This window comes from Callospermophilus lateralis, chromosome 6 (genome assembly GCF_048772815.1).
Source record: "Callospermophilus lateralis isolate mCalLat2 chromosome 6, mCalLat2.hap1, whole genome shotgun sequence".
Taxonomy (NCBI): Eukaryota; Metazoa; Chordata; class Mammalia; order Rodentia; family Sciuridae; genus Callospermophilus; species Callospermophilus lateralis.
The window spans coordinates 87,617,273-87,645,066 of NC_135310.1; the positions used below are offsets into that span (position 1 = coordinate 87,617,273).

The window sequence follows — 27,794 nt, forward strand, 5'->3', positions numbered from 1 at the left end:
TAGCTGACCAAGATTTTCTCCCATTCTGTAAGTTTTCTCCTCATGCTTTTAATCATCTCCTTTACTATATAGCATATGTAGTTCTAATTCTGATTTAGAAATTGCTACAAAAGAGGAATCAAAACTTTAGGGCACCATAAAATTAATTCAAAAGGCTGTCTCATGACTAGCTTATAGACCACTTGTACTACTACTTTAAGATCATCAACTACTGCTGTTTTAAAAGATCTTTTTTTTTTTTTAAAGAACTATAGGAAGACATTGCCATTTCAACCACTGAGTTTTTATTTTCTGTATACCTGGTATTGTTTGGTTTTTGTTCTTAACTATTGAGGATAGGATGTTTTACAACTGTTTTGTTTTTCCTTTTATCTTTTAAAAATAATGTACAATTTTGCAGCATTATGAAGGAAATAAAATGGGAAACTGAGCTTAAATATTTAGTTGCTGTAAATTAAGAACATTAGATGCTGAGTGCAGTGGTGCATGCCTATAATCCCAGCAGCGTCAAAGTTAAAACAGGAGGATCACAAGTTCAAAGCCAACCTCAATAATGGTGAGGCGCTAAGCAACTCAGTGAGACCCTCTCTCTAAATAAAATACAAAATAGGGCTGGGGATGGGTTCAGAGGCCAAGTGCCCCTGAGTTCAATCCCTGATACAAAAAAAAATTATTGCATGCAACTTTTGTAAATCAACTGCTGTTGTTTGCGTTTTATAAGAAAATATTTTTCTATGCAATGTCACACTAGAATATATTCAAGTATTTGTTGAATGACCTTACCCTCCTTATATTCAAGATTTTACACATTTGGCAACAAATAATTTTTATAGTTTGTTCTTTTCCATTTCAATTTTTATGGAAAAAAATGCTGCTTGAGCTATTGTTATAAATTTAATGATAAATTCTCTACCTAAACTTCAGTACTTCATCAATTTTTCTTTCATGAATTTCATTATCACTCAAAACTGCTTTTTTTTTTTTTTGACAGTAATGTGGATTGAACCCAAGGCCTTGCACATACTGTGCAAGAACTCTACCACTGACTTGACTCCCCAGACCTTTCAATTTTTTAACTTTTGAGACATAATCTCTGTATTACTGTTGCTAGCCTTCAATTTATGATCATCCTGCCTTAGCCTCCTGAGTAGCTGGGATTACAGACATAAGCCACAATGCCTATTTTATCACTCAGATCTCTAACGAAAGTTTGCTTTCAAACTATTGCCTTGACAAATGATCTGAGCAATTTTTAAATTTCCTACCTGTATGTATTTTCATTTATCAGCAGTGGCATTTTAGAAGAATGTAGAGCTCTAATAAAAGCTTTCATAAGATTTTTTGGCCAACAGTTGGCTATAATGAAGCCATGGAGAATATGTGTTTATATTGCTTTATTGGCAAATCATCTCTGATAATAATGTCTTGGAAATAATAACAAAAAAATAATCTCTGGATTTAGAAAATCAGAAAAAGCTGTTTGTACTTCATTAAGGTCTATGATAACCTGTGCTATGGTATGGTAGCCACCAGCCCCAAGTGGGCATTAAATTTTAATTGAAACTGATATAATTAAGGGTAGAAGGTGTAGCTCAGTAGTAGAGCACATGCTCAGCATGCATGAGGCCCTCATTTAAATCCCTAGCACCCTTAATAAATAGTAATTTAATTAAAAATTCCATGTTATCAGTTACATTAGCCAAATTGCAAGGACTGAATAGCCACATGTCTTGGTTACCATATTGAACAACACAAATATAAAATAACATTTTCATTGTCATAGCTACATGTCTATTGGTTACCATTGAAAAACACAAATACAGAAGAACATTTGCATTATCATAGAAGATTCTATTAGACAGTGCTACCTGGGACAGTGCTACCTTTGGGAGATTGGGTGATTCTCCCAAAAAAAGCCTTGAAGAATTTTTTTTAATGTTTCTAGATATTTGGGTAGTTTATCCTAATAACATTTAAAAATGTATCTTTCCTAGATACAGTAGCACATGCCTATGATCCCAGCTACTAGGGAGACTGAGGCAGGATGATCACAAGTTTAAGGCCAGCTTTGGCAACTTAGCACGAGACCTTGTCTCAAAATAAAAAAGGGCTAGGGATGTAGCTCAACTGTAGAATGTCCCCTGGGTTAAATCTCCAGTACCATAAATAAATAAATTGAATTTGTGATATAGCTTAATGCTAAAGCACCCCTAGGTTCAATCCCCAGTACCAAAAAAAGAGAGAACCTACTTTTTGTCAGACTTATATGTTGGACATACAACTGATTTTGATTGGGTGATTCTCCCAAAAAACTTCATCAGATTATCAAAAATTAAATTGAGGGCTGGGGATGTGGCTCAAGCGGTAGCGCACTCACCTGGCATGCATGCGGCCCAGGTTCGATCCTCAGTACCACATACAAACAAAGATGTTGTATCTGCCAAAAACTAAAAAATAAATATTAACAAAAATTCTCTCTCTTTAAAATTCTTTCTCTTTCTCTCTCTCTCAAAAAAAAATTAAATTGATATTTATAGGATGTGAAAATATGCCAGTCTGGCTAAAAGTGTTTCATTTGTATAAATAAGATTACTACTAAATACTGGCAGAAAACTATAAAAGACACATACAGACCATACAATCTTTGAAATATTACTGTCAGTAAATGAAATATATATAGCAATAACCTTAAAATATTAAATATGTCATATTAAAGGTTATATTTCTGAGTAGTAGGATACATTTCTCATAATATATTTCACTTTAGAGTTCAAATATATTTAAGATTGTATTTTTCAACATAAAACTATATTTCACTTCCTTTATGGATTTTAAAACCATATTAAAATGTTCTTAATTCATTCAGTCTCTAAAATCCTCTTCCCTGAGCTCTTCAATCAAGGGGATGAGAGGAAGTGGACTTTCTTCTAATCTAATCTTTACAGCAAGATTGATCCCTAAACTTGCTGCACATTGAAATCCTCTGGGATCTTTAAAAAACTATAGATGCCAGCAAGGTACAATGCCTTGTGCCTGTAATCCCAGCTACTCAGGAGGCTGAGGTAAGAAGATCACTTGAGTCCAAGAATTTGAGTTCAGCCTGGGCAACACGGACCTCATCTTCAAAAATGTAGATGGCTGTCTGGATGGATAGATTTCTCTCTCTCATAGATGGACCACAGTAGATAGATTAGAGGTGGGTGGGAGAGATGCCTACCTCTCATTCATCCCCAAACTATGTAATTGGTGTGGAGAATGATGTTGGTCTCCCTGGTTGACTTTAATATGGCAGCAAAGTTTAGGAACCATTACTCTATAGAACCAGCTGTAAAAGCCTTCTAAATTTTAGATTCCTTGGTACTACTTTCAGATGATTTTTGTTGTTGTTTTGCTTGTTTTCATTTCTTCAGAAGGTCAGGGGTAAAGTACAGACATCTGCAATTTTTAAGTGCTAGAAGTTATTCTGAAGTACAGCTGGAATTAAGAATCACTTTTGTAAGCCTGGCACAGTAATCCCAGCAGCTCGGGAGCCTGAGGCAGGAGGAGTGCTGGTTTGAAGCTAGCCTCAGCAACCTAGTGAGGCCCTAAGCAACTCAGTGAGACCCTGTCTCAAAATGAAAAATAAAAAGGACTGTAAATTTGGCTCAGTGGTTAAGTGTCCTTGGGTTTAATCCCTAGTACAAAAAAAAAAAAATCACTGCTATGAAAGAATAAATTTCCTTCTTCCCTTCTATCCCTTATCTCTCCCACCCCTCTTCATTGTACTGGGGATTTAACAGGGAAACCACTGAGCTATATACCTATCCTTTTTTAAATTTTATATTGCAGTAGGGTCTTACTATAGACCTCAGACTCTCAACCTGAGGCTGGCCTCGAACTCTTAAGCCTCCTGGCTCAGCTTCCCAAGTCACTGGGATCATAGAAATGTATCATTGCACCTGGCATACCCCTTATATCTCTGTTATAAGATAGGAAATAAAAGAGCATATCTACTAAGATATCCAATAAAAAGTTCATATGAAAAAGGCCAAAAGAAGGTTAATGCTGATTTTTCCTCTTTTTGAAATAACAGTGAACCCTGGAAACAGAAACAAATTGTTCTTGTTTTTGAGAAAGGAACCAGAAAACCTCAGTGTATAGAAAATATAAAAATCCAATACCCCAAACTAGTGATCTCCAAGCTTTCTTGATCATGCAACCCATCCATAAACAGGTAGGGGGCTCACAATCTGAATGTATTTGTATTTACTCAGCAGTTACCCAAATATATTAAGTATATACAAAAATAGACTTTATTGTGTTGTACTGGGGATTAAACCCAGAGCCTTGCACATGTTAGGCAAGCACTCTATCACTGAGCTACATCACCATCCCAAAAAATAGACCTTTTAAAGGGTGAATAAGATGAAATAAAAAGTATACATGTATATTTTTAAAGTTTTTAATAGGAATAACCTTTTTGCTGTCACTTTAAAAATAGTACTAATTAGTTAACATAATACTGCTGTCTAATGAAGGCCATGTGTTTGAATATGCTGTCTTTTATGATTTCCTGTTGTTTTGCTTGATGAGTTAGTAACAAAATAATCAGGAGGAAAAATGGCAGCTTAGATACTTTCTTAATGTTCACCGTGCTTATATTACTCTGATTCTCCTCTATTGCTCTGTAGGAATCTTTTGAAGACATGGTCCATTATTTGAGGTTTGTTTTAATTAAAACTCAAATCATAAATCCACTTATATTACTTAAATTGTAAACTTCAAAATATGTCATAAAACACTGAGGGCAAATAGACAAGTGAGGATGCCATTATTAACTCCTATGAATTAGGGAAATCATTCCATACATGATCATCCAATATATCTAGAGCCAGCCTATTTATTAAATATTGATAGAGTTTAGTTTCTTTTTCAGAAAAAAAATTTAGTGTAAACAGAAATTCATTAGTCTTTCTTTCTTCACCCCAGTGGGTCATCTTATATATCTCTGGGGTGCTTACACCTTACTTTGAAGACCACTACTAGATATGGCTATATACAAATCCTTTCTATTACATAATTTATTTTTCTTTTTGAGATGGGGTCAGACTGTATTGCCATGGCTGGTCTTGAACTTGTAGGCTCAAACAATCTTCCCACCTTAGCCTTCCAAGTAGCCAGTACTAGCAACATGAGCCACTATACCCAGCTTGCACAACTCTTATGAATCATTTAAATTGAATAAAGATTTAATAATAAAATATGAATTCTAACTTGATCTTCTGATCTCTTTTATTTATCCTTATGTGAACTTTCTACTGTGATTTTGAAACTATTCTCTATTTCATGGAGATATTGATGTTGAAGGTGACTTCTAACTAACATCATAATGAGTTCTTAGCGTTGACATTATAACTCTACAATTATATTGCCATTTTTTTCCTGTAATCTGAATCCTGAACTTTCTAGTTAATATATATAAATACATATATATATTTGTATATATAAATTTATATATATTTATATATGTGTATATGTATATATTTATGTATGTTGATATATGTATGTATATATATTTTTATATATATGAACTTATATGTTTATATATATGTATGTATATATATTTAATGAAACAATTAAACTTTTATAATGTATTCTATTTAATATCTAATTAGAATTTACTAATTTACTAATGTAGAATTTACTAATCAGGGCTGATGTTCTCTATGTGGTCTAGATTGAGTCTCAGCTGATAAGATACAGGTCTCAACATTAACACAGCTATAGCTTATTCTAGCTTTGTCTGTTTTCTTTAGCTTTCTTCACAGAAGTCAGTGCCATGGATGCCCATTTTAAAATCACTACCACTTTGGGCTATTGTAGTTGCTCATTTTTCGTACAACTGGACTTTTTATACTTTATTGACATTATTGCCTACTTACCTGAAGGAGATCCTAAGGTTCAATGTTCAAGAGGTAAGAAATAATAATTATCTGTTTCTTAAATAGAATATACATTTTACAATTACATGCAGAATTTATATATTTTGAAACTCAAGTTATTTGTGTCTTCCCTTTTACTCTGCTGTACTAAATTTTAGGAACTTTTCTTTTTTGTCTCTACTGTTAAGCCTTATCTTTATGTTAACTTTTTTTTTTTTTGGTATTGGGGACTGAACCAAGGATCTCACACATTCTAAGCACATGCTCTGCCACTAAGCTACATCCCAGCCCTGTATTAATTCTTAATTCATGATATATTTTGCCTAGAATCCTTTTATCTATAAGATATTATTAGGGGACTGGGGTTGTGGCTCAGTGGTAGAGCACTTGCCTAGCACATTTGGGTTTGATCCTCAGCACCACATATAAATAAATATGTTAAATAAAGGTATTGTGTCCATCTACAACTAAAAAATATTTTTTTAAAAAAGATATTATTAGGCCAGCATGGTGGTGCACACCTGTAATTCCAGCAGCTCTAGAAGCTGAGGCAGGAGGATCACGAATCCAAAGCCAGCCTCAGCAAAACCGAGGTACTAAGCAACTGAGTAAGACCCTCTCTCTAAATAAAATACAAAATAGGGCTGGGGATATTGGCTCAGTGGTCAAGTACCCCCGAGTTAAATACCCAGTATTAAAAATATATATATATATATATATATATATTGGGCTGGGGATGTGGCTTAAGCGGTAGCGCGCTCGCCTGGTATGCGTGCAACCTGGGTTCGATCCTCAGCACCCCATACAAAAAAAAAAAACAACAAAGATGTTGTGTCCGCCGAAAACTAAAAATAAATAAATACTAAAATTCTTTCTCTCTCTCTCTCTCTCTCTCTCTCTCTCTCTCTCTCTCTCTCTCCACCCCCCTAAAATAAATATATATTTTTTATTAGTTCCTGGCAATATGCTAGGATATCAGATGACAAATTTAAACAATACTTTCTTCTAAAAAGAATGATAGTGGGATTTTACCCATGTCCAGCCTTATATCTTAAATAGACATTAAAATAGACATTTCTCCAATGATTACAGATGACCAGTAGATACATACAAAGATGTTCAACATTATTAGTTTTTAGGGAAATGCAAATCAAATTCATAATTAGATACCACTTCATACCTATTACAATGACTGTTAAAACACACACACACACACACACACACACACAAATAACAAGTGTTGATGAGGATGTGGAAGAATTGGAACCTCCTACATTGGTAGTAGGAATGTAAAACATCTGCTATAAAAAATAGTTTGGAGGCTGGGGATGTTGCTCAGTGGTAGAGCACTCGCCTAGCATGTGCAAGGCCCTGGGTTCGATCTTCAGCATCACATAAAAATAAGTAATTTAAAAATAAAAAAAAATAGTTTGATACTTCTTCAAAAAGTTAAAAAGTTATCATATGACCCAACAATTCTATTCCTAGGTCTGTAACCAAAAAAATTAAAAACATAGATCCTCTTGCAGGTGTGACTCAGTGGTAGAGCATTGAAACCCTGGGTTCCATCCGCAGCCCTAGGGTGTGGGGAGGGGGGAATATATTGTGTATTTAAAAGATATGTGAATAGGATTTGAAAATATTTCTATCATATAGAAGCCTTTTTTTTTGGCGGGGGGGGGGGTGCTGGTAACTAGGGATTGAATTCAGGGGAACTTGACCATTGAGCCACATTCCCAGCCCCATTTTGTATTTTCTTTAAAGACAGGGTCTCACTGAGTTGCTTTTCACCTTGCTTTTGCTGAGGCTGGCTTTGAACTCTCAAGCCTCCTGCACCTCAGCAATTCAGCAATACTATAAGCAACCTATCTCAAAAATTGGTTTAAAAAAGGGGATACGGGGCTGGGATTGTGGCTCAGCAGTAGAGCGCTCGCCTAGCATGGGCAGGACCTGGGTTCGATCCTCAGCACCACATAAAAATAAAATAAAAACAAAAAATGTTGTGTCCACTGAAAACTAAAAATAAATATTTAAAAAAATTCTCTCTCTCTCTCTCTCTCTATTAAAAAAAAAAAAAAAAAAAGGTGGACAGAGTCAATCCCTGGTACCAAGAGTCAAAGGACAGTAAAAATGTGGCAGAGTCAATGGATTAGGGTTAGGTATTAGAGGGAGTGAGCTGGAGAGATAGGTAGTAATCAATAGGAAGCATGAAACTAAGATAATGAAAAGGTTGAAGTTATTAGTAATAGGAACATCTATGCAGAAAGTAGGAGACTGGAGCCATAGTCTAGGCAATAGATGAGCAGTGCCTCATATGGGTAGAAGAAGGGTAGACAAAGAAGCAGAAAGACTCATCTTTTTGTAAAGGAAGTAGAACAGACAGTGCTTGACAACTGGAGGCAAAACATGTGGGAAAAGAAACTACCAAGCACCCAGATTCTGGGAAAAGAAAAAAACTGTATGCTTGCATGTGAACATAAAATGCATTTTCAGCTCTAAAATAGTTTGAGCTAGGCATAGGGTCACAAGCCTGTAATCACAAGTTTAGAGTCCAGCCTTGGCAGTTGCAAGACCCTGTCTCAGAATAAAGAAACTAAAACTATGGTGTCTAGGAATGCACATCTACAGATACTTGTGAGTATGATTACTGTCTGCTCTATGCAAGATGATGCTTTTCTTATGGGGAAAGGAAGATGGTTATGATTGGGCCAGAACTATGGAAGGGCTCTGTAGTGGCCAGCAAAGTTCTATTTCTTAAAGAGAATTATTTCTTGACCTAGGTGGTTCTTAGAATAATTCATTAAGCTTTAATTCATTTGGTTTTCTTTGTGTGCATTTTATTTTGTAATAAAAATATACATTTTGAAATAAATAAGTAAAAATCGCCAGGAGTGGTGGTACATGCCTATAATCCCAGCAACTGGAGAGGCTGAAGCATGGGGACTCAAATTCAAGACCAGCCTCAGCAACTTAGCTAGGCCCTAAGCAACTTAGGGATACCCTGTCTGAAACTAAAACAATAAAAAGGATTGGGGTGTAGTTCAGTGGCCCTGGATTCAATTCCCAGTACCAAATAAATTTAAAAAGCAAAAATCAAAGACAGGGGCTGGGGATGTGGCTCAAGCGGTAGCACGCTCGCCTGGCATGCGTGCGGCCCGGGTTCGATCCTCAGCACCACATACAAAAAAAGATGTTGTGCCCGCGGATAACTAAAAAATAAATATTAAAAAAAAATTAAAAAAAAAAAAATCAAAGACAAAAAATGGTTAGTGGAGAGAATCAACAGGCTAATAGAAAGACTTATCTTCTCCCACAACCCATATTCCAGAGTAACAGCCAAGATTACCTTAAGCAGACAGGACTATGATGAGCCTGGTTTCCCCCTCTAAAACAGATTCTTAGGAAGCTACATTGAACTAAATCCCATAACCTTTCCAAAAGCCAAATGTATTTACTGTAACTATATCAACATTAACAGAATATTGCTACCTATTTCTTTTGTTATCATTGTTGATAGTTGGCTTTGATATGCATGTATTTGTGTGTGTGTGTGCGCGCACATGCGCACACACACACACTTCAATTTTTCCTTCCACCATAATTAATCTGTATCTTCTTATTTCTTCCAGAATGGATTTTTGTCTGCATTGCCTTATTTTGGTTGTTGGTTATGTATGATTCTGTCTGGTCAAGCTGCTGACAATTTAAGGGCAAAGTGGAATGTTTCAACTATATGTGTTCGCAGAATTTTTACCCTTATTGGTGAGTGAAGTGAATTAAGTTTTGTTTGGGGTTACAGAGAGTTCTTTTTTTTTTCTTAATTTTATTTATTTTTATGTGATGCTGAGGATCGAACTCAGTGCCTCACAAGTGCTAGGCGAGCATTCTACCACTGAGCCACAACCCCAGCCCTGTTTGGGGTTACAGTTATTGAAATGGGGGGCCAGTGAGAACAAAGTATTTTTCTACTCTCACACATAATTAACACAATATTCCACACCAAAACATTTTACCTCTGGTCACCAATATGTGTGTGGGGATTTCTCGTACACAGCCAGTTCTGCAGTGGATACCAGCTGAGTGTTCTGTATTTCAATTCCAACACTATCTACCTATGTATACTGTAGGTCCCACAAGTTGAGAGCTGAGTCCAATAAGATCACACACACACACACACACTCTTAAGATGCCAATCTCAAGTCATTTATATATATATAATTTTTTTTTTGTACTGGGGATTGAACCCAGGGTGCTTTGCCACTGATCTACATCCTAGCCCTTTTTATTTATTTGTTTATTTATTTATTTATTTATTAAGACATTTGTTAGGGCCTCACTAAATTGCTGAGGCTGGCTGTGAACTCGTGATCCTCCTGAGCCACTGGGATTATAGGCATGGACCCTTGCACACAGCTTGTACACTGTACTTTTGAATAACCAGCTATAAATTGGTATTCCCATGACCCCATGTTAAGTTCAATTAACTTCCTAGAGCAGCTCACAGAACTCAGTTAAACACTACTTATGTTTACTTGTTTATTATAAAGGCTATTGCAAAGCCAATGGTTGAATGGCCAGATGGAAGAGTCGCTGAGGGCAAGGTACGTGGAAAGGGGCAATGAGATTCCATGCCCTTTTCAGGAGCACTACCTTCTAGGAACCTTCACATTTTCTGCTTTTTGGAAGCTTATCGGAGACTTGTCCTTTTGAACTCTTATGTAGGCTTCATAATGCAGACATGGTTGAGTAAAATAATTCGACATTGATGATCAACTCTTGTTAGGCCCCCTCCCCCAAAAAAATATTGGAGGCGGCTAGAGCTAAAAGTCCCAATCTTCTAATCATGCCCTGGTCTTTCTGGTCACCAGCCCCCATCCAGAAGCAACAGGCACTAGTCCCAGTAGCACCAGTCATCTTATTAGCAAACAAAAGATAATCTTATCACTCCAGAATTCTTAGGAGCTATTTGCAGAGACCAAATATATATTTCTTCTTATAATATCAAAACAATACAAGGCAAAATAAAAACAATAATCTGTCATTTATTTTGTTCACATATTAAAACACTCTGATGTATTTAGTGCATTTAGTACATGATGGGTTTTTTTTGAACCATACATTTTGAGGATTAAGATTTATAATTTCTGTTGTCTCTGTCATAGTTCATGGTCACAAAAAATGACTTATTTTGCTAAACATCATCCCCAGGATTTTATAATCACTTTGTTTCATCTATAATTGGCAATGAAAATAGTTTTTATAAGTAAATGCACTTTAAATTTCAAAATATTTACTAATATCATTATAACAAATGAATTCTAAATCAAAGATCTCCAAGGAATCTTTTTTTTTTAATATTTATTTTTTAGTTTTTTTTGGCGGACACAACATCTTTGTTTGTATGTGGTGCTGAGGATCGAACCCGGGCCGCACGCATGCCAGGCGAGCGTGCTACCGCTTGAGCCACATCCCCAGCCCTCCAAGGAATCTTAAGTACTCATGTGTTTGAGACTCTTTTCAGAAAGTTAAATTTTAGAACTATCTGAGAGAGTTATTTAGCTTTTTAAAAGTCTGTAGTAATTAGAGACCCTGGAAGTTATTGATGGCTATACTTCAGTAATTACATTGTGAAAGGATCCTATTTATATTAATTCTGCAAACATCTGCCATCTAACCACTGCAACATGCTGTCCTGTTCCACTGCTTACTTCCTTTGACTCCATATCTACAAATGACATAAATCCCTTGGATTTAACGTGATTTCTCTTTTTTAGTTTTCTATGGATGAACCTGCTCCATTCTATACAATACAATAGCTACTAGCCATTTACAGTAGCCACTAGCCATTTAAATTTAAGGGGGCTGTTTAAACTTAATTGAAATTTTAAAATAAGTTCCTCAGTTGTAGTATATACAAATGCAACATTTCCATTATCACAGAGTTACTACATAGCATTATTGTAGACACCAAAAAACTGACAACCACTATTTGTACTTTATGCCTAATTGCCTATAATGACCTATACATAACAGTTTTTACTTATTAAAAACAGAGATTTTTCTAACTTTATGCAATACAGTTTATTATTTAATTTATCTTCTTTTGTTATTCTAATTTTAAGTCATCATACTCTTGTTAAATATGGCTTCTCTCTGCACTCATACTTTTCAGTCATTCTCTTTTTTATCTTTTTTTTTAGTTCTATAGTCCTTGAGCTGAGTTCTGATCACATGCAGATCGTATTATGAGATTTTGGTTAACCTCATTATGGTTAACTATTTTATTAGTTGTATTATGCCCATATGTTTTTTCTTTTCTTTCTTTTTTTTTTCAGTGCTATGGATTGAACCCAGGCCCTCATGCATGCTTCTAATGCTGTACCACTGAGCTGCATCCCCAGCTCTGCCCATAGTTTTCTAACAGTTTTGGAGTTTTGTTCTTTGATGAAACTCATACATCACTCATGTGTTATAGGCAATTCAATGTTTCTACATTAGGTGGCAGTAGTGTCAAATTTCAAATTTACACTATCTTAAGGTAGAGCAAATATTAATGCGGGAGCTTTTTCTTTTATAACTTTTTAACTCCAGGAATGATTGGACCTGCAGTATTCCTGGTAGCTGCTGGATTTATAGGCTGTGATTATTCTTTGGCTGTTGCATTCTTAACTATATCAACAACACTGGGAGGCTTTTGCTCTTCTGGATTTAGCATCAACCATCTGGATATTGCACCTTCGTGAGTACAAGTATAAAGAGTTGCTGTGATTGACTTTAAATTCTTTTTTTAAAATCATGGTAAAACATAAATAACATAAGATTTACCATTGTAAGCCAGGCATGGTGGCACATGTCTATAATCCTATCAGCTCAGGAAGCTGAGGCAGGAGAATCAGGAGTTCAAAGCCAACTTCAGCAATTTAGCAAGGCACTAAGCAAATCAGTGAGACCCTGTCTCTAAATAAAATGAAAAAAAGGTCTGGGGGTGGAGGGTTGTCTTAGTGGTTAAGTGCCCCTGGGTTCAATCAGGGGTTATGCAGTTGTTTTTAAATTTAAACTTTTAACTACCATCACCTCTGTCCACAAATAAATGTTTGTTATTTATTGAGTGTACATATAGATGAAATATGAGCTCAAGTAGCTTAAAATAATAAGGAGGGGCTGGGGTTGTGGCTCAGTGATAGAGCACTTGCCTAGCAAGTGCAAGGCCCTGGGTTCAATCCTCAGCACCACATAAAAATAAATAAATAAAATAAAGGTATTGTATCCAACCAAATAAATAAATAGATAGATAAATAACAATGAAGGAAAAGAATATTTGGAAAGCAAAGTAATTTCAAGGCAACTTTGCTAAATTTAGTGATATATGAAAAATCAGATAATTTGAAATAATAAAGAAAACTTCAAGTTAAGGACTAAAGGCACAAGAAGCCACCTCTATGGGAGAAAGGGCAGATAGATGTCTACTTTCCTAATGTGGATGCACAGTGACTAGGGGCATGTATTTGAAATTTATAAAATAGGAACTAAACCTAATTACCCAAAATGGATTCAAGGAATAGTAAATAAAGAATTGAAATAGGTTCTTTTATGCTACTAAGTCAAAGAAACAAATCTTGAAAATATTTCTCTTAAACAAATTATACTGTTCAATTATGTAGCTTTTAGAATTATAGAAAGTTAGAACCAGGAGGATATAGAGTAATCTCATCCTATCAGTCTTGTCCATGGACCAGAGGCCTCAACATCACCTGAGAACTCAGAAGAAATGTAGAATCTCAGGCCCCAACATGGAACTACTGAACTAGAATCCATACTTCCAGATATGGTGGCATATACCTATAATTTCAGCTGCTCGGGAGGCTGAGGCAAGATGATTACAAGTCCAGGGCCAACCTAGGAAACTTAGTCAGACCCTGTCTCAAAATCAAAAACATAAAGGGAGAAGGATATAACTCAGTGGTAGACTTAAGACTTAAAATCAGGTCTTCTAGCTCCAGAGTCCAAGGATCTTTCAAGTTGCCTCTCACTTACAGTTGTCCCTCGATATCTACAAGGGATTGGTTCCAGGTCTCCCATGGCAACTAAGATCCAAGGAAGTTCAAATTTCTTATATAGAGCTGGGCACAATGGTGCATGCCTCTAATCCCAGCTGCTTCAGAGGCTGAGGCAGGAGGACGAAAGTTTAAGCCAGCCTCAACAACTTAGTGAGAGTCTAAGCAACTTAGTGAGACCCTGTCTCAAAAAATATAAAAAAGAGGACTAGGGATGTGGTTCACCAGTTAAGTGCCCCTGGGTTCAATCTCCCGGACCAAAAAAATAAAAAAGAATCCCTTATATAGGGCTGGGGTTGTGGCTCAGCAGTAGAGTGCTCACCTAGCACGTGCAAGGCCCTGGGTTCAATCCTCAGCACCACATAAAAATAAATAAATAAAATAAAGGTATTGTGTCCAACTACAACTAAAACAACAATATTTAAAAAAATTAAAAAAATCTGCATAGTATTTGCATATAACCTATACCCTCCCATATACTTTTTTTTTTTTGAGAGAAAGAATTTTAATATTTATTTTTTAGTTATCGGCGGACACAACATCTTTGTTTGTATGTGGTGCTGAGGATCGAACCCGGGCTGCACGCATGCCAGGCGAGCGCGCTACCACTTGAGCCATATCCCCAGCCCTCCCATATACTTTAAATCATCTCTAGATAACTTATCATACTTAATATAATGTAAATGCTACGTAATTGCTTTAATACTGTATTATTTAGGGAATAATGACAAGAAAAAATGTACATGTTCAGAATTTTTAAAAATATTTTTGAGGGGTTGGGGTTGTGGCTCAGCAATAGAGTGCTCACCAGATACGTGCAAGGCGCTGGGTTCAATCCTCAGCACCACATAAAAATAAATAAGTAAAAGTATTATGTCCAACTACAACTAAAATAAAATTAAATTAAATTTAAAAGGCCTAAAGGGTGCTTGAGTCCAGTTTGGACAAAAATTAAAGAAAATAACCAGTCACAGACTGTTGTTGAAGCATAATTTGGTAATTCTTCCTCAAGGAAAATCTGGGAAGCATCACTAAAAACCTTTAAAATACACATACAAATAAACTAATTCTAAAAATTTCTCCTGAATAATCCATCAGAAAGAGCAAAAAAGATAAATACTTTTGATTTGTGTTTGGTTGAATCTACAGATGGGAAAATCTTAAAGAACTGGTTGTTTAGAGATCCTCGTAGTTGTTTTGAAAACTCAGGGGAAAGAACTCATTGCAGAGACACATACATGGTTGCTTCGGTTGATGTAAGTGTATCATAAAACTAAGTAAATAAATATAAGAAGTAAAAATTATAGAGAATATAAAGTTACTTGAGCAGCCACTCAGCCTGAAGGAAGGTAATAATCGACCTACTCTATTTCATGGAGCAGAAGTATAGTTTAGGATTCATCAGGTTCCTGAAGTCTATCCAAAGTTCTAGAATGAGGTGAAACCCTGCTCTCTTGAACTAGAAATGAAAGAAAATCAGATCATCAAATAAAAATTAGAGCTATTGTCAAAAGAAAATGGAAGTGGATGCCAGAGAAGAAAAAAATATCCAAGTTACCTACCCTATAGGATAGGATTTTGAACAGTTATTGCCACAGAATTCTAGTACTCCAACAGCACAGAATCCAGACTGAGTTCATACAACAATGCTCTCTTCCAAGCAGTCATCAATCTTTCATGACCCTTCCTGGCCAAGTGTAATATAAATACTTGAATGAGCTTCTTGGTGCTGACATTTAGAATTTCACAGCATTCATCTGCACTTAATATCTGTCACCAAAAAGACCTGGCAACATCACAGATTCCTCCTACTGCCAAGGTGCTAATAGTTTTTTTAAAAAAGAGAGAAGGAGACAGGGCCTGCCAAGCTTGGTTAATTTAAGATACACTCCCTAAAGGGGATAAGCCAAAAAAATCTGTGCCTCGTAGTTTTGTTATTGTATTATGTATGGATGTATGGTTTTTAAAAAAAAAAAAATGTGATATGTACAGATAACTGAATTTGGTTCAGCAGGAATCTTTTTTTGTCCTAGAAATTGAACCAAGGGTCATTCTACCATTGAGTCCCATCCTCAGCCATTTTATTTCTTATTTTGTGACAGGGTTGCTAAGTTATTAAGGCTGGCCTTGAACTTGTGATCCTCTTACATCAGCTTCCCAAGTTGCTGGGATTACAGGCATGCACCACCATGCCTGGCTAGGATTTTTTAATTTAGGCACCTTCCCATTCAAAATGTGGAAAGGGATTTCAGATAATAGTCTGTAGCCTAGGTATTGAAGATCTCAATCCCTAATAGAAATTGCTTTATTCCACAATAAGACTACACTTCCCTAGCATGTATGAGGCATTGGGTTCGATCCCTAGCACCACATAAAATAAACAAATAAAATAAAGGTATTGTGTCCATCTACAACTAAAAATAATATTTTTAAAAAAGGACTATATGAGTGAATAAAACAACAAATTACTTTCAACCAAAATTTTATTTTATAATAACACCTATTCTTTCAAAAGAAATTGAAAGCTGTGATTAGACTTTGTATATGTCTAGGTAACCATTATGAAAAATAAATTAATAAATGCCATTTATGTGCTTAAGTACTTTTTTTATATACCTTTGTTTTATTTATCTATTTTATGTGGTGCTGAGAATCAAACCCAGTGCCTCATATGTACTAGGCAAGCGTTCTACCATTGAGCTACAACCCCAACCCCTTAAGTAATTTTTTTAACCAAACTCCTCTATCACTTTGCCAGAATATCAAACCTAAATCTAATGAGTCCTCTAGCATCTACAGGTTACATCCCTCCAGTGTGCTGAAACACAGGGGACATAAAAAAATTATGTTAAATGAACTGGACGTGGTGTTGCACACCTATAATCCCAGTGACTCAGGAGGCTGAGGCAGGAGGATCACAAGTTCAAAGATAGCCTCAGTAATTTATCGAAGCACTAAGCAACTCAGTGAGACCCTGTCTCTAAATTAAATACAAAAAGAAAAAAAATAATTAATTAATTAATTAAATACAAAAAAGGGCTGGGGATGTAGCTCAGTGGTTGAGTGCCTCTGAATTCAATCCCCAATATCAAAATAAAAGGGGAGGGGATTATGTTAAATGATACTTCAGGGATGTAACCTATAAAATCCAAAATTTAGGAATATGTACAGGACAAACATCTCAGTATCTTCAATCAAAAAAAGACAGCAAGTCAGGAATGGTGCACATCAATAATCCCAGCTACTTGGGAGGCTAAGGCAGGAAGATCACAAGTTCAAGCCCAGAGCAAGACCCTGTCTCAAAATAAAAAATTAAAATGGACTAGAAAAGTAGTTCAGTAGTATAACACCCCTGGGTTCAATCCCAAGTACCAAAAGAGAGAGAGGGTAATGACAGCAACTTTTTAAAATGAACTAGATGATACCCACAGATTGGTTTTGTTATTGTTGTTACTTGCAGTACTGAGGATTGCTCTGCCACTAAGCTACACCCCGGCCACCCTCCCCCCACCTTTTTTTTTTTTTTTCATACAAGGTATTGAACACAGGGGAACTTAAGCACTGAGAAACATCCTCAGCCCTTTTATATTTTTAATTTTGAGACAGGGTCTTCCAATGTTGCTTAGGGCCTTACTGAATTACTGAGGTTGTCTCTGAATTTGCAAACCTCCTGCCTCAGCCTCCCAAGCCCCTGGAATTATAGGCATGTACCACATTCAACTCCAGCCCCTTTTATTTTTATTTTGAGACAGGGTCTTCTAGTCATATAAAATTCCTGATCAGAAATTTGCACCCATGCAGCCCATTCCCAGGGAGAAAGGAGGACTACTCTGCATGGATCAAAGCTCCCACCTTCAGTGTTGTCCGGGCCCCATGACTCTGTGCTGTAGGTCACATGCCACCATTCATTAGTAACATGTATTGAATAAGCACTTGCATTGTACTGGGCACTAGATATAATTAAGGGAAATTAAGCATGAGTTTGAAGTGAGACTAGGGTCAGAATCAGCAAACTCAAATTAGGACAATTACTTTAAAGCCATAAAGATATTGATATGACTGGTCAGTATGAGAAGTACCAAGCAAGGGGTTAGGATGGAAGGAGTGTGGATGTTAGGTAGCATATTTATAGTATGAGCAAAAATAGATAGCAGAGATGAACATGGCAGATATGATCTGAAGGTGTGATTGTGCAGTACTGGGGATAAGGCTGTATAGATGGGCCAGGGCCAGGTCATGGTAAATCCAGGCAAAAGACTGTAATCTTTTTTTTTTTTTCCTTTTCTCTCTTTTGGACTGGGGATTGAACCCAGGGGTGCTCTACCATTGAGCCACATCCCCAGCCCTATTTTGTATTTTATTTAGAGACCAGGTCTTACTGAGTTGCTTAGCACCTCACTTTTGCTGAGGCTGCCTTTGAACTCATGAGCCTCCTGCCTCAGCCTCCTGAGCCACTGCGATCACAGGCATGTGTCACCACACCTGGCCCTCAGTCTTCTTAAAGTAAATGTTAGACCATCCTTGTAGGTACCTGAGTAGAAGAGGAGTAACCTGACAAAATCATGACTATTCAAATTAAATTTTATACAATCTGAGAGGCTGATCAACTATATGTAAAATGTCCTTAAGAATGTTTATTCTCTGAGGTTCTATTTCTTGATTAGGTGTTAGTGACATTGTTGTCTTTGCTTTGTGAAAATTCAGCAAACTGTACACTAGTGGCTTGTGTATTTTTTCATATGTATGTTACATTGAGAAAGATTTCCTTGCCAGGTGCCATGCCACATGCCTATAATTCCAGTGGCCTGGAAGGCTGAGGCAGGAGGATCACAAATTCAAGGCCAGTCTCAGCAACTGTCTCAAAATAAAAAATAAAAAGGGCTGGGGATGTAGCTCAGTGGTAGAGCACCCCTGGTTTCAATCCCTAATACCAAAAAAAAAAAAAAATTATTAGTACACCTAATAGGGTGTGAGAGTGCTCCATTGGGACCACTGGACATATTACATGTACATATTTGTGAACTCATAGATAAGGGAAATAACAATCTATCACATACTTGCATGAGCTCACACCTAGTAGATCTAGGTTAGAAGTATTTAGGTTCCTAGCCCAGTGTGGTGGTGCATGCCTGCAATCCTAGTAGATCGGGAGCCTGAAGCAGGAGGATTACAAGTTCTAGGCCAGTCTCAACAATTTAGTGAGGTTCTAAGCAACTTAGCAAGACCTGTCTCAAAATTAAAAAATTAAAAGGGCTGGGATTGTGCCCCAGTGGTATAACAACCCTGGGTTCAATCTTCAATCCCCAGTATCCCCCAAAAAAACCTTTAGATTTCTGATAATCAGTCTAACAAGATTTCTTTATAGAAAATGATAGGTACTTCATTCGTCTTAAGATGGTACTTCCTGAAGATCTTGGCCATAATAGACTTTTTTAGTTTACATGCATTCCTTATATATTATAAATTGAAAAAATCAACAGGACATTACCATTTTTTTCAAATACAAGCAGAAATTCTTTAGATTTCTATCTAAGCCAGGTACACTGGCACACACATGTAATTGCAGCAATTTAGGGGGTTGAGGCAGAAGGATCACAAATTCAAGGCCAGCCTCAGCAACTTAGCAAGACCCTGTCTCAAAATAAAAAGGGTGGAGATTTGGCTCAGTGGTAGAGTGCCCCTGGGTTCAATCCTCAGAACCGAAAAACAGCGCCTGCAGGTGTAGCTCCGTGGTGGAGAGCTGGCATAATATCAAATGAGGCCCAGAGTTTAATCCCCAGTACCAAAAAAAAAAAAATAGTAATAATAAGCTAGACACACAAAACTTCCTATCTAGATACAGTGATGTATAGAAATCATATGTCAGCACTATTCTGCATCAGGATAAAAAGGATAATTTCACTGGTTGTATTCCTCTATGTAATGTTAGAATGTTAATTAACTATTGAAATGCAAGTTTTCCATCAGCTGAATATAAAATCCTAGTTTAGTAAATCATTTCTTTGAAACATAAAATTTCATAAGAAAGCAACCTGACAGTAGAATAGCAATCTGTTGAAAAAAGCTGCTTCAATGTGTAACATAGTAACAAACCTCTATGAAAATGTGTCCCCAGGTATGCTGGTATCCTCCTGGGCATCACGAATACATTTGCCACTATTCCAGGAATGGTTGGGCCTGTCATTGCTAAAAGCCTGACCCCTGATGTAAGTAGACATTTTGCTTATAAACTGAAAAGATTTGGGAATTATGCATTTGTGTCAAGAGTTGAGTATATTTTAATGGTAGAGTTCTGAATGTTTATTTTATTTCTTTTCTTTGTGGTGTTAGTGATTGAACTCAGGCCTCATGTGTTCTAAGCAGGTGTTTTACCACTGATCTACAGCTCCAGCTCTTGAATATGTATTCTTAAGAAATTCTTTATGGCAACAAAACCTATAAGCCTTAATGGATGAGAAAGTATATATTTTTAAAGGATACTCTTTGGGTTTTAGAATAGTATAACTAAGTTAAATGATAATCCTGTGGTCAAAACCACACAGTATTAAAAGCTGTGGTAGTTTACCATATAAGTAATTTATGTATAAAATAAAACAAATAAAAATTGGCAATATAAAATGATTCAAAAAAGGGACCCATCAGGGTGAGTGAGGTGTCATGAAATAATGTGAGAATGAAGGAGGAACAGTTGAAATAGTCAACAGTGTTTGAAGGGCCAAAAGACTTGGGAAGACCTGATGGGTGTCTTCACATATTTGAAGGGCTACATGGTGACTTATTCTCAGTAGTTCTACAAAGACAGATGGAGAGAAGTTATAGGAGACATTAGGAAATTTTTCTGTTCAAAGCTGTTACTTTATAAAATGTGCTACCTTATGAGTCAGTCAGTAAGCCCTGAAGCAGTGGAACATTTACTCAAAAGGCATTTCTGGAGTGTTTAGCAGCATGTTAGATATTGAAGATCCAAAGGCAAAATGACAAGCTTCTCCTATACTTCTGAAAAATTCACCATTTACAGATTATATGTAATCAGAGAGTTAAAGTGCAGTTTGACAGATGCTACAGAAAAAAAGATTGTGTGGCATGCTACTGCAAGAGAGGAGGGGAGCAGTGGGGAAGGAGCCCCTCAGGAGTAAGCCATGTGGGTATTAAGGGTCTGACACATAGTCCTGGGCAAGGGCACCAAGTGCAGAGAGGCAAGGTGGGCCAGGGTTGGTTAGGTCTTAAAGCTGGAGGGCAGCATGAGGCCAGGTCAGTCAACAGAGCCTTTTGAAACATTACTTTTTCCAACTCTACTTTCTAAAGTTTAAACGTATCTCAAACCAGGCATGGTGGCATATGCCTGTAATCCCAGTATTTTGGGAATTCAAAGTCAGTCTCAGCAATTTAGCAAGGTGCTGAACAACTCAGTGAGACCCTATCTCTACACAAAATATTTTAAAAAGGGCTAGCAGGCTGGGGTTGTGCTCAGAGGTAGAGGGCTCACCTAGCATGTGTGAGGCTGGGTTCTATCCTTAGCACCAAGTAAAATATAAATAAATAAAGGTACTGTGTTCAACTACAAGTAAAAAGTATTTAAAAAGGAGGCACGTGGGAGGTGGGGGCTGGAGATGTGGCCCAATGGTTGAATGCAACAGGGTTCAATCCCTGAAACCAAAAAAAAAAAAGTATCTTAAGGCTGGTGGAATAAGTTCTTCAATAGGCTAACTTAAACCTCTCAAGAAAACCTAACTTTCTGTTTGGCTTTATGATCCAGTCAATATCATATCTAATTTGTTGAATTTCAGTACATAAAACCTTCTTACCAAATATCTTGATTTCAGACACATGTGTTCACCACTGTTCTTCACTCTTCACCATTTCTAATTCCTTACTTAAGTGAATTGGTGCCTCACATCACTATTTCCTCTCAATAAAAAGGAATGTTGCATGTTGCAGTAGTATTTTCTAAAGTTCTGTGTCTCAATATGGACATGCCAGAACTGTTTTATGTTGTCTTCTTAGAACAATGTGGCAACCCAAGAACTTAGATCTACACACTACCATGTTTTAGTTATCAATGTATAATACCATGTATTGTTGTTGATAATTCTAGCACTTCTGCTAGAGAAATATGGATTCCTGAACTGAAATCCTGAGTGTTTGTAAAGTAGGAACTGAGCTGAATTTTGAAGATGATGTAGCTGGATGTAGTGGCACACACTATATAGTATCAGCTCCTTAGGAGACTGAGGCAGGGGATTAATTGAGCTCAGGAGTTCAAGATCCATAAAACAAAACACACATCTGTAATCTCAGCAACTCAGGAGGCTGGGGCAGGAGGATTGCAAGTACCAGGCCAGCAAGAAGGACTCTGTCTCAAAATGAAAAAAAGGGCTGAGGATGTAGCTCGGTGCAGAGCACCCTGAGTTCAATCCCCAGTACAGAAAAAGAAAAAAAAAATTGAGATTTCTGGTACAGTTGATTGATTTTAAATCACGAATCACCATAGCCCACATAGAGATTTGTCTTAGGTAATCCTAAGAAACTGTCTTAAATATTTCTTTCTGGTACAAGATATAATTATTGACTAGATTCTCCCCTAGAATGCTGACACATCATTAGCGTATCTAAATTTTAGTACTAAAATTAGTTGCTAAATTTTAGTTACTGAGTTTAGTTGCTAAAATTTATGCTGTGTTTCTAAAATTTTTTACCTCAGACAAGGATAATAGCCACAGGTAGCTCCTTTCTTTCTCCATGTTTCTCCTTTTTTCCTAAATAAAATGACTTCCATAGTGCCTTACCTTTTCTTCCACATTGCCAGTACTACTATTTAGTTTTTGTTTGTTACAATGCTGCAAAGTAGCACTCTGGTTAGATTAAAATTATCAAAATTTTATAATTGGTTGTTAAAGGTAGTCCTATAACCCAGAAGTTATGTAACTTTGATGTTTTTATACTACTTTTTAGGTTATACATTGAATAATTATTGATTTCTTGTAGACAAATCCCATGCATGCCCTACTTTGTGCCAGTCAAAACTTTTTACACTGGTTGGGCCTCCCTGCAACAACCCAAATCCTCAAACCTGAACTTCAGAGTCCTTCTGAACTTATGGTAAGAAGGACTTAATTGATCCACTTGATTGACCCACCAGACACCTCCCACCTAAGAATTTGGGAGATGAATGCAGAGTATAACTTGCCTAGTAACACATGATTCAAGAGCATGCCATATAAGCTTTTTTTTTATTTTTTTATTGAAGTATAACATGTATTTTTTAAATACACAAGTCATAATTGTACAGCTGAACCAATATTCAAAACATTAACATATCTGTGTAGCCATTCCCCAATCAATAAATAGATCATTGGTCCCTCAGCAAGGGAATTTTGCCTCTTTGATATTCCTGCCACTCCTCCCTCATCCCTTCAAGAGGAACTATTCCTGACTTTTAACCATAAATTAGTTTTGTCTGATTTTTAGCTTTATATAAATGGAATCACTTCATATATACTCTGTCTTCTTTTGCTTAACACTTTGTGAGATGTATCCATATTGTAGCTCATTCATTCTCATTGCTATATAATATTTCATTGAACTTATACACCACAGTCCTACTGCTGATGAACATTTGAGTTATTTCAAGCATATCTTTGATGAATAATGTTGCTGTCATAACAATTTTGTGATACAACCTTTTTTATAAACTGGACACAAAATTTTTTCATTTCATTTTTTTCTTTTTTTCTCTGTAGAACACTGTTAGAGAATGGCAAATTGTTTTTTGTATCGCTGCTGCTATTAATGTATTTGGTGCCATTTTCTTTGTACTATTGGCCAAAGGCGAAGTGCAGAAGTGGGCTGTCAGTGATTACCATGGACACAAAAACTGAAGAAAACAATAAATAATCCTCTTTCTATTAATGTACTTTTATTTATCATGTAACCTGAAAAGTGCCTTTGATATTTTAATGTGTAAGCATTCTATATATTAAAAAATGTACTTGTATTAAATTTTAAGGCTTGTAATCATGAAGTGTCACTAGTTGCCAGATTAGGAAAATTTGCTCTTTTTAATAATTAATAATATATATGCAGGACTTTAAACTTTAGGTTCAGATACCTGGCTGCAAGTCAGGAGACATGAAATAGGAGAACTCTATTTATTGTTAAGGGCCACATTTAAGGGAATGAAATGAAATGAACCCTCTTATACTGCTTATCAAACTAGATAATAACCTCAGGTTTTGGTAAACACTTGTTTTTGTTCACTTTTCTCATGAAAACTATTTGTTATTAGCTCTCTGTGACACTTAGTCTCAAACTTCAGCATCTCCATAGAGCTGCTAGCCACTGTATAATTAGGCCTGGCACCTAGATTGAGCAAAGCATGCCCAGGCAGCTGCCAAGCATTCTCTCCCTGGCATCAGGGACAGAGTGCCCAGCATTTATCAGAGGCAGCACCCAAGTCAGAGCCAATGCCAAAGTCTTTGTATGGTGGCTATTAATGTGTATATGAAGCCCTGAATAGACAAGAGCAGTGAGATCCACAATTATGGTCTTGATGCAGCCTCAAACTTCCCCTTCCCAACACTTTGGACTATCTACTCTCATGGAATCTGGAAAAAAAAAAAAAAATGAGATGCCCAATCTATCCCACAAATAATAGCATCCTTTACTAAAACTAATTTCATGTGAATTAGAGTATAAATTCTGAAATTATGTTTTTTTAACTACATTAAAATAAGACAAAAAAAAATTTTAAATCCCTTTTTCTTCAGCTGGCTTCATGTAAGCTTCTGGTTACAGTTTAAAGTGACTTTTAGGGGCTGGGGATTTGGCTCAAGTGGTAGCGCACTCGCCTGGCATGCGTGTGGCCCGGGTTCGATCCTCAGCACCACATACAAACAAAGATGTTGTGTCTGCTAAAATAAATAAATAAATTCTCTCTCTCTCTCTCTCTCTAAAAAAAATAAAAAAATAAAGTGACTTTTAGGACTGGGAATATAGTTCAGTGGCAGAGTGCTCACCTAGTACTCATAAGACCCTGGGTTTAATTTCCAGCACCATAAAAATAAATAAGTGAAAGTGGCTTTTTAAAGACCACAGGGCCTGTGGCCTATGGAATCATCTGTACTGTTTGTTCCTGAAGTATTATTTTTCCTGATTCATCTATGGTGGTTATTGAGCATACTTTGAGGGCATTTATGTTTAAAATTTGGTTTATGTTTTGTTTATGATTACCTTTAATGTTTTAACTGAAAATGTTTAATGTAAGATGATGTGAATATATTTATGTAAATTAATTTTTAATGTGTAAATATAAATTAAGTTGCTATGGTGATATTTCTTTTATAAATCATCAAAATAAACCTTTTTGATTTTTCAATCTGACAGTTCCATGGTATTTTCTCATGTCCACAGTGACTATTTTTATATCTTCTCTGTATTCTCCTGAAGCAATCCATCTACTTCAAAATGCATCTCTACCACCACCAAACTGAGGAAACAGACCATCAAAGTGATACAGCATCGGAAATCTTTATTGCCATCCATCTTCCCTTCATAGTTCTAAAAGGGTTCACCCTGCTTTTTATTTATTATTACTTTTTTTAGTTTATTTATTATTACTGTTATTATTGTGTGTGTGTGTGTGTGTGTGTGTGTGTGTGTGTGTTGCTGAGGATTGAACCAGGGCTTTGTGCATGTGAGGAAAGCACTCTACCAACTGAGCTATATTCCCAGCCCCGCACTCTGCTTTTTAAAGTACATAAGGACATCACTGATTCTGTCTCCTCCTACCTCCTCCAAGAACTTGCTTCAGTAATTCTTCTAATTTGCTTCTTCCATCTGTTTCTCTGACCCTTTCCCTTCTTTCTCAAAGATACACAAGTCTTCTCTAGCCTTTAAACAAGTATACAAAAATCTCCCAAGGACATAAAAAGCATATATATCCATAATATCTCTAGAATAATACTCAAGAAACTGGAAGTAGTGGTTACCTCTGGGGTGAGAAAACAGGCCACCAGGAATAAGAAGGGGAATTAATTTTTACTTTACCAAATGTAGCAGTATAATCTATTCAAATAAATACATTATTTTAAAGCAAAACGCCACTAGGCATAATGGCGCATACCTATAATCCTGGCAATTCTGGGAGACTGAGGCAAGAGGATGGCAAATTCAAGGCCAGCCTGAGCAGCTTAGGGAGACCCTGTCTCAAAAAATAAAAAGGAGGCTGATTTCAGTGGCACATGCCTATAATCCTAGCAGCACGAGGCTGAGGCAGGAGAATCAAAAGTTCAAAGCCAGCCTTAGCAATGTAGTGAGGCTCTGTCCCAAAATAAATAAATAAATAGATAAAAAAGGAAGGAAGGAAAGGAGAGAGAGAGGGAGGGAGGAAGGAAGGAAGGAAGGAGTGGAAATGTGACTCGTGGTTAAGGGCTTCTGTTTTAAATCCCCATTACTGAAAAAAAAAAAAAAAAAGGGCTAGGTACATAGCTCAGTTGTATAGGGGTTCTGGGTTCAATCCTCAGTCCCACCAAATAAATAATAAATAAAATTACATTTTGCTCAAACTGCTGTATAATACCACCAGGTTTTCAGCTGCCTACTAGACATCCCCAACTGGCTATCCCTTTTGCAACTGAGACTCTTTAAGTTCAACCTCACTCCCCTCACCTCCTCAAATAAAACAAGCTATACCTGCCACCTTCCTTATTCCTGTTAAGATTTCCCCAGTCATGTAGGCTTGCACCTGAAATCATGTTTTGTTCTTTCCTGGTCTCCCATCCCCAACCACATGTCTAATCAACTGCCTATCTTTTTTTTCAATAACAGTGTTTTTATGTCTATAGAATTTTTTTTTTTAATCCTTCTGCTATCTCCTAAAAAATAGAGGCTTGTAGCTTTTGTTTCCCCCTGGAGTAGAAAAGATAAATGGTCCCCGTGCAATACCAGCAACTCCAAAGGCCGAGGCAGAAGGATCCCAAGTTCAAGGTCCTAATCAACTTAGCAAAACCCTGTCTTAAAATAAAAAGGGCTTGGAATGTGGTCCTAGAAGGTTGCTCTTCAGTCCCACCTCCTTCATGACCCCTTCATTTTTCCCACCCTCCCTGATGGAGGGACAATCTCTTCCTTTGATCCATTAAAACACTATATTATTTATTTATTTGGGGTTCTTTAGGTTTGGCTTAAGGATTTAAGCTCAGTTATTAGGAAGAGATAAATTATTCATTTAACAAATATTAAGTATTTCCTCTTTTTGCTAATTAATAATGATAATACCAATAGGCCATTGATGTGCCATTGCTTTCCTCCCTGGGGCTCAGTCTGATTCCTGATCACCTTTCTCTTTCTTTCTCATACTTAAGAACACATGTCTGTGTCCTGTTAGATTCTTTGCAAACATTTTTTTTAAATACCAGAGATTGAACACAGGGGCACTTCCACTGAGCCACATCCCCAGCCATTTTTATTTATTTTGAGACAGGGTCTTTCTAAGTTGCTTAAGGCCTCACTTAGTTGTTGAGGCTGGCTATGAACTGGGGATCCTCCTGCCTCAGCATCCCTCCTGAGCCACTGGGATTACAGGCATGTGCCACTGAACCCAGCTCCTTCACAAGCATTTTAAGGGCAAGCTCCATTTGATTCTCACACAATGGCCTCCCTCACAACATGTGCTTAGTCAGTTTTAGGTGTTCAATAATTATTTTTTAAGGAACTCTTTAAATGAACTATAAATTAAAAGTTTTCATTTCACATTGTTTTTTCTTTTTTTGATACTGGGGACTGAACCCAGAGGTTCTTTACCACTGTGATACATACCCAAACT

General features: G+C 36.6%; 1 protein-coding gene across 5 annotated transcripts in view; it reads left to right on the forward strand.

Annotated features, from left to right (window-relative positions):
* Slc17a5 (solute carrier family 17 member 5) overlaps positions 1–27,794 on the forward strand; it is a 54,112-nt gene that overhangs the window by 21,199 nt on the left and 5,119 nt on the right. For 2 of the 5 annotated variants that reach the window (XM_076859995.1, XM_076859997.1), the window contains 5 exons: positions 5,796–5,954; positions 9,551–9,683; positions 12,513–12,660; positions 20,091–20,181; positions 23,716–24,904. In XM_076859995.1, the coding sequence (XP_076716110.1) occupies positions 5,796–5,954; positions 9,551–9,683; positions 12,513–12,660; positions 20,091–20,181; positions 23,716–23,853 (669 nt within the window). In that variant the 3' untranslated portion in view covers positions 23,854–24,904. Of the gene's footprint in view, positions 1–5,795; positions 5,955–9,550; positions 9,684–12,512; positions 12,661–20,090; positions 20,182–23,715; positions 24,905–25,384; positions 25,521–27,794 lie in introns of those variants that run through there. The other 3 variants (XM_076859998.1, XM_076859996.1, XM_076860000.1) reach the window with 3 other exon arrangements.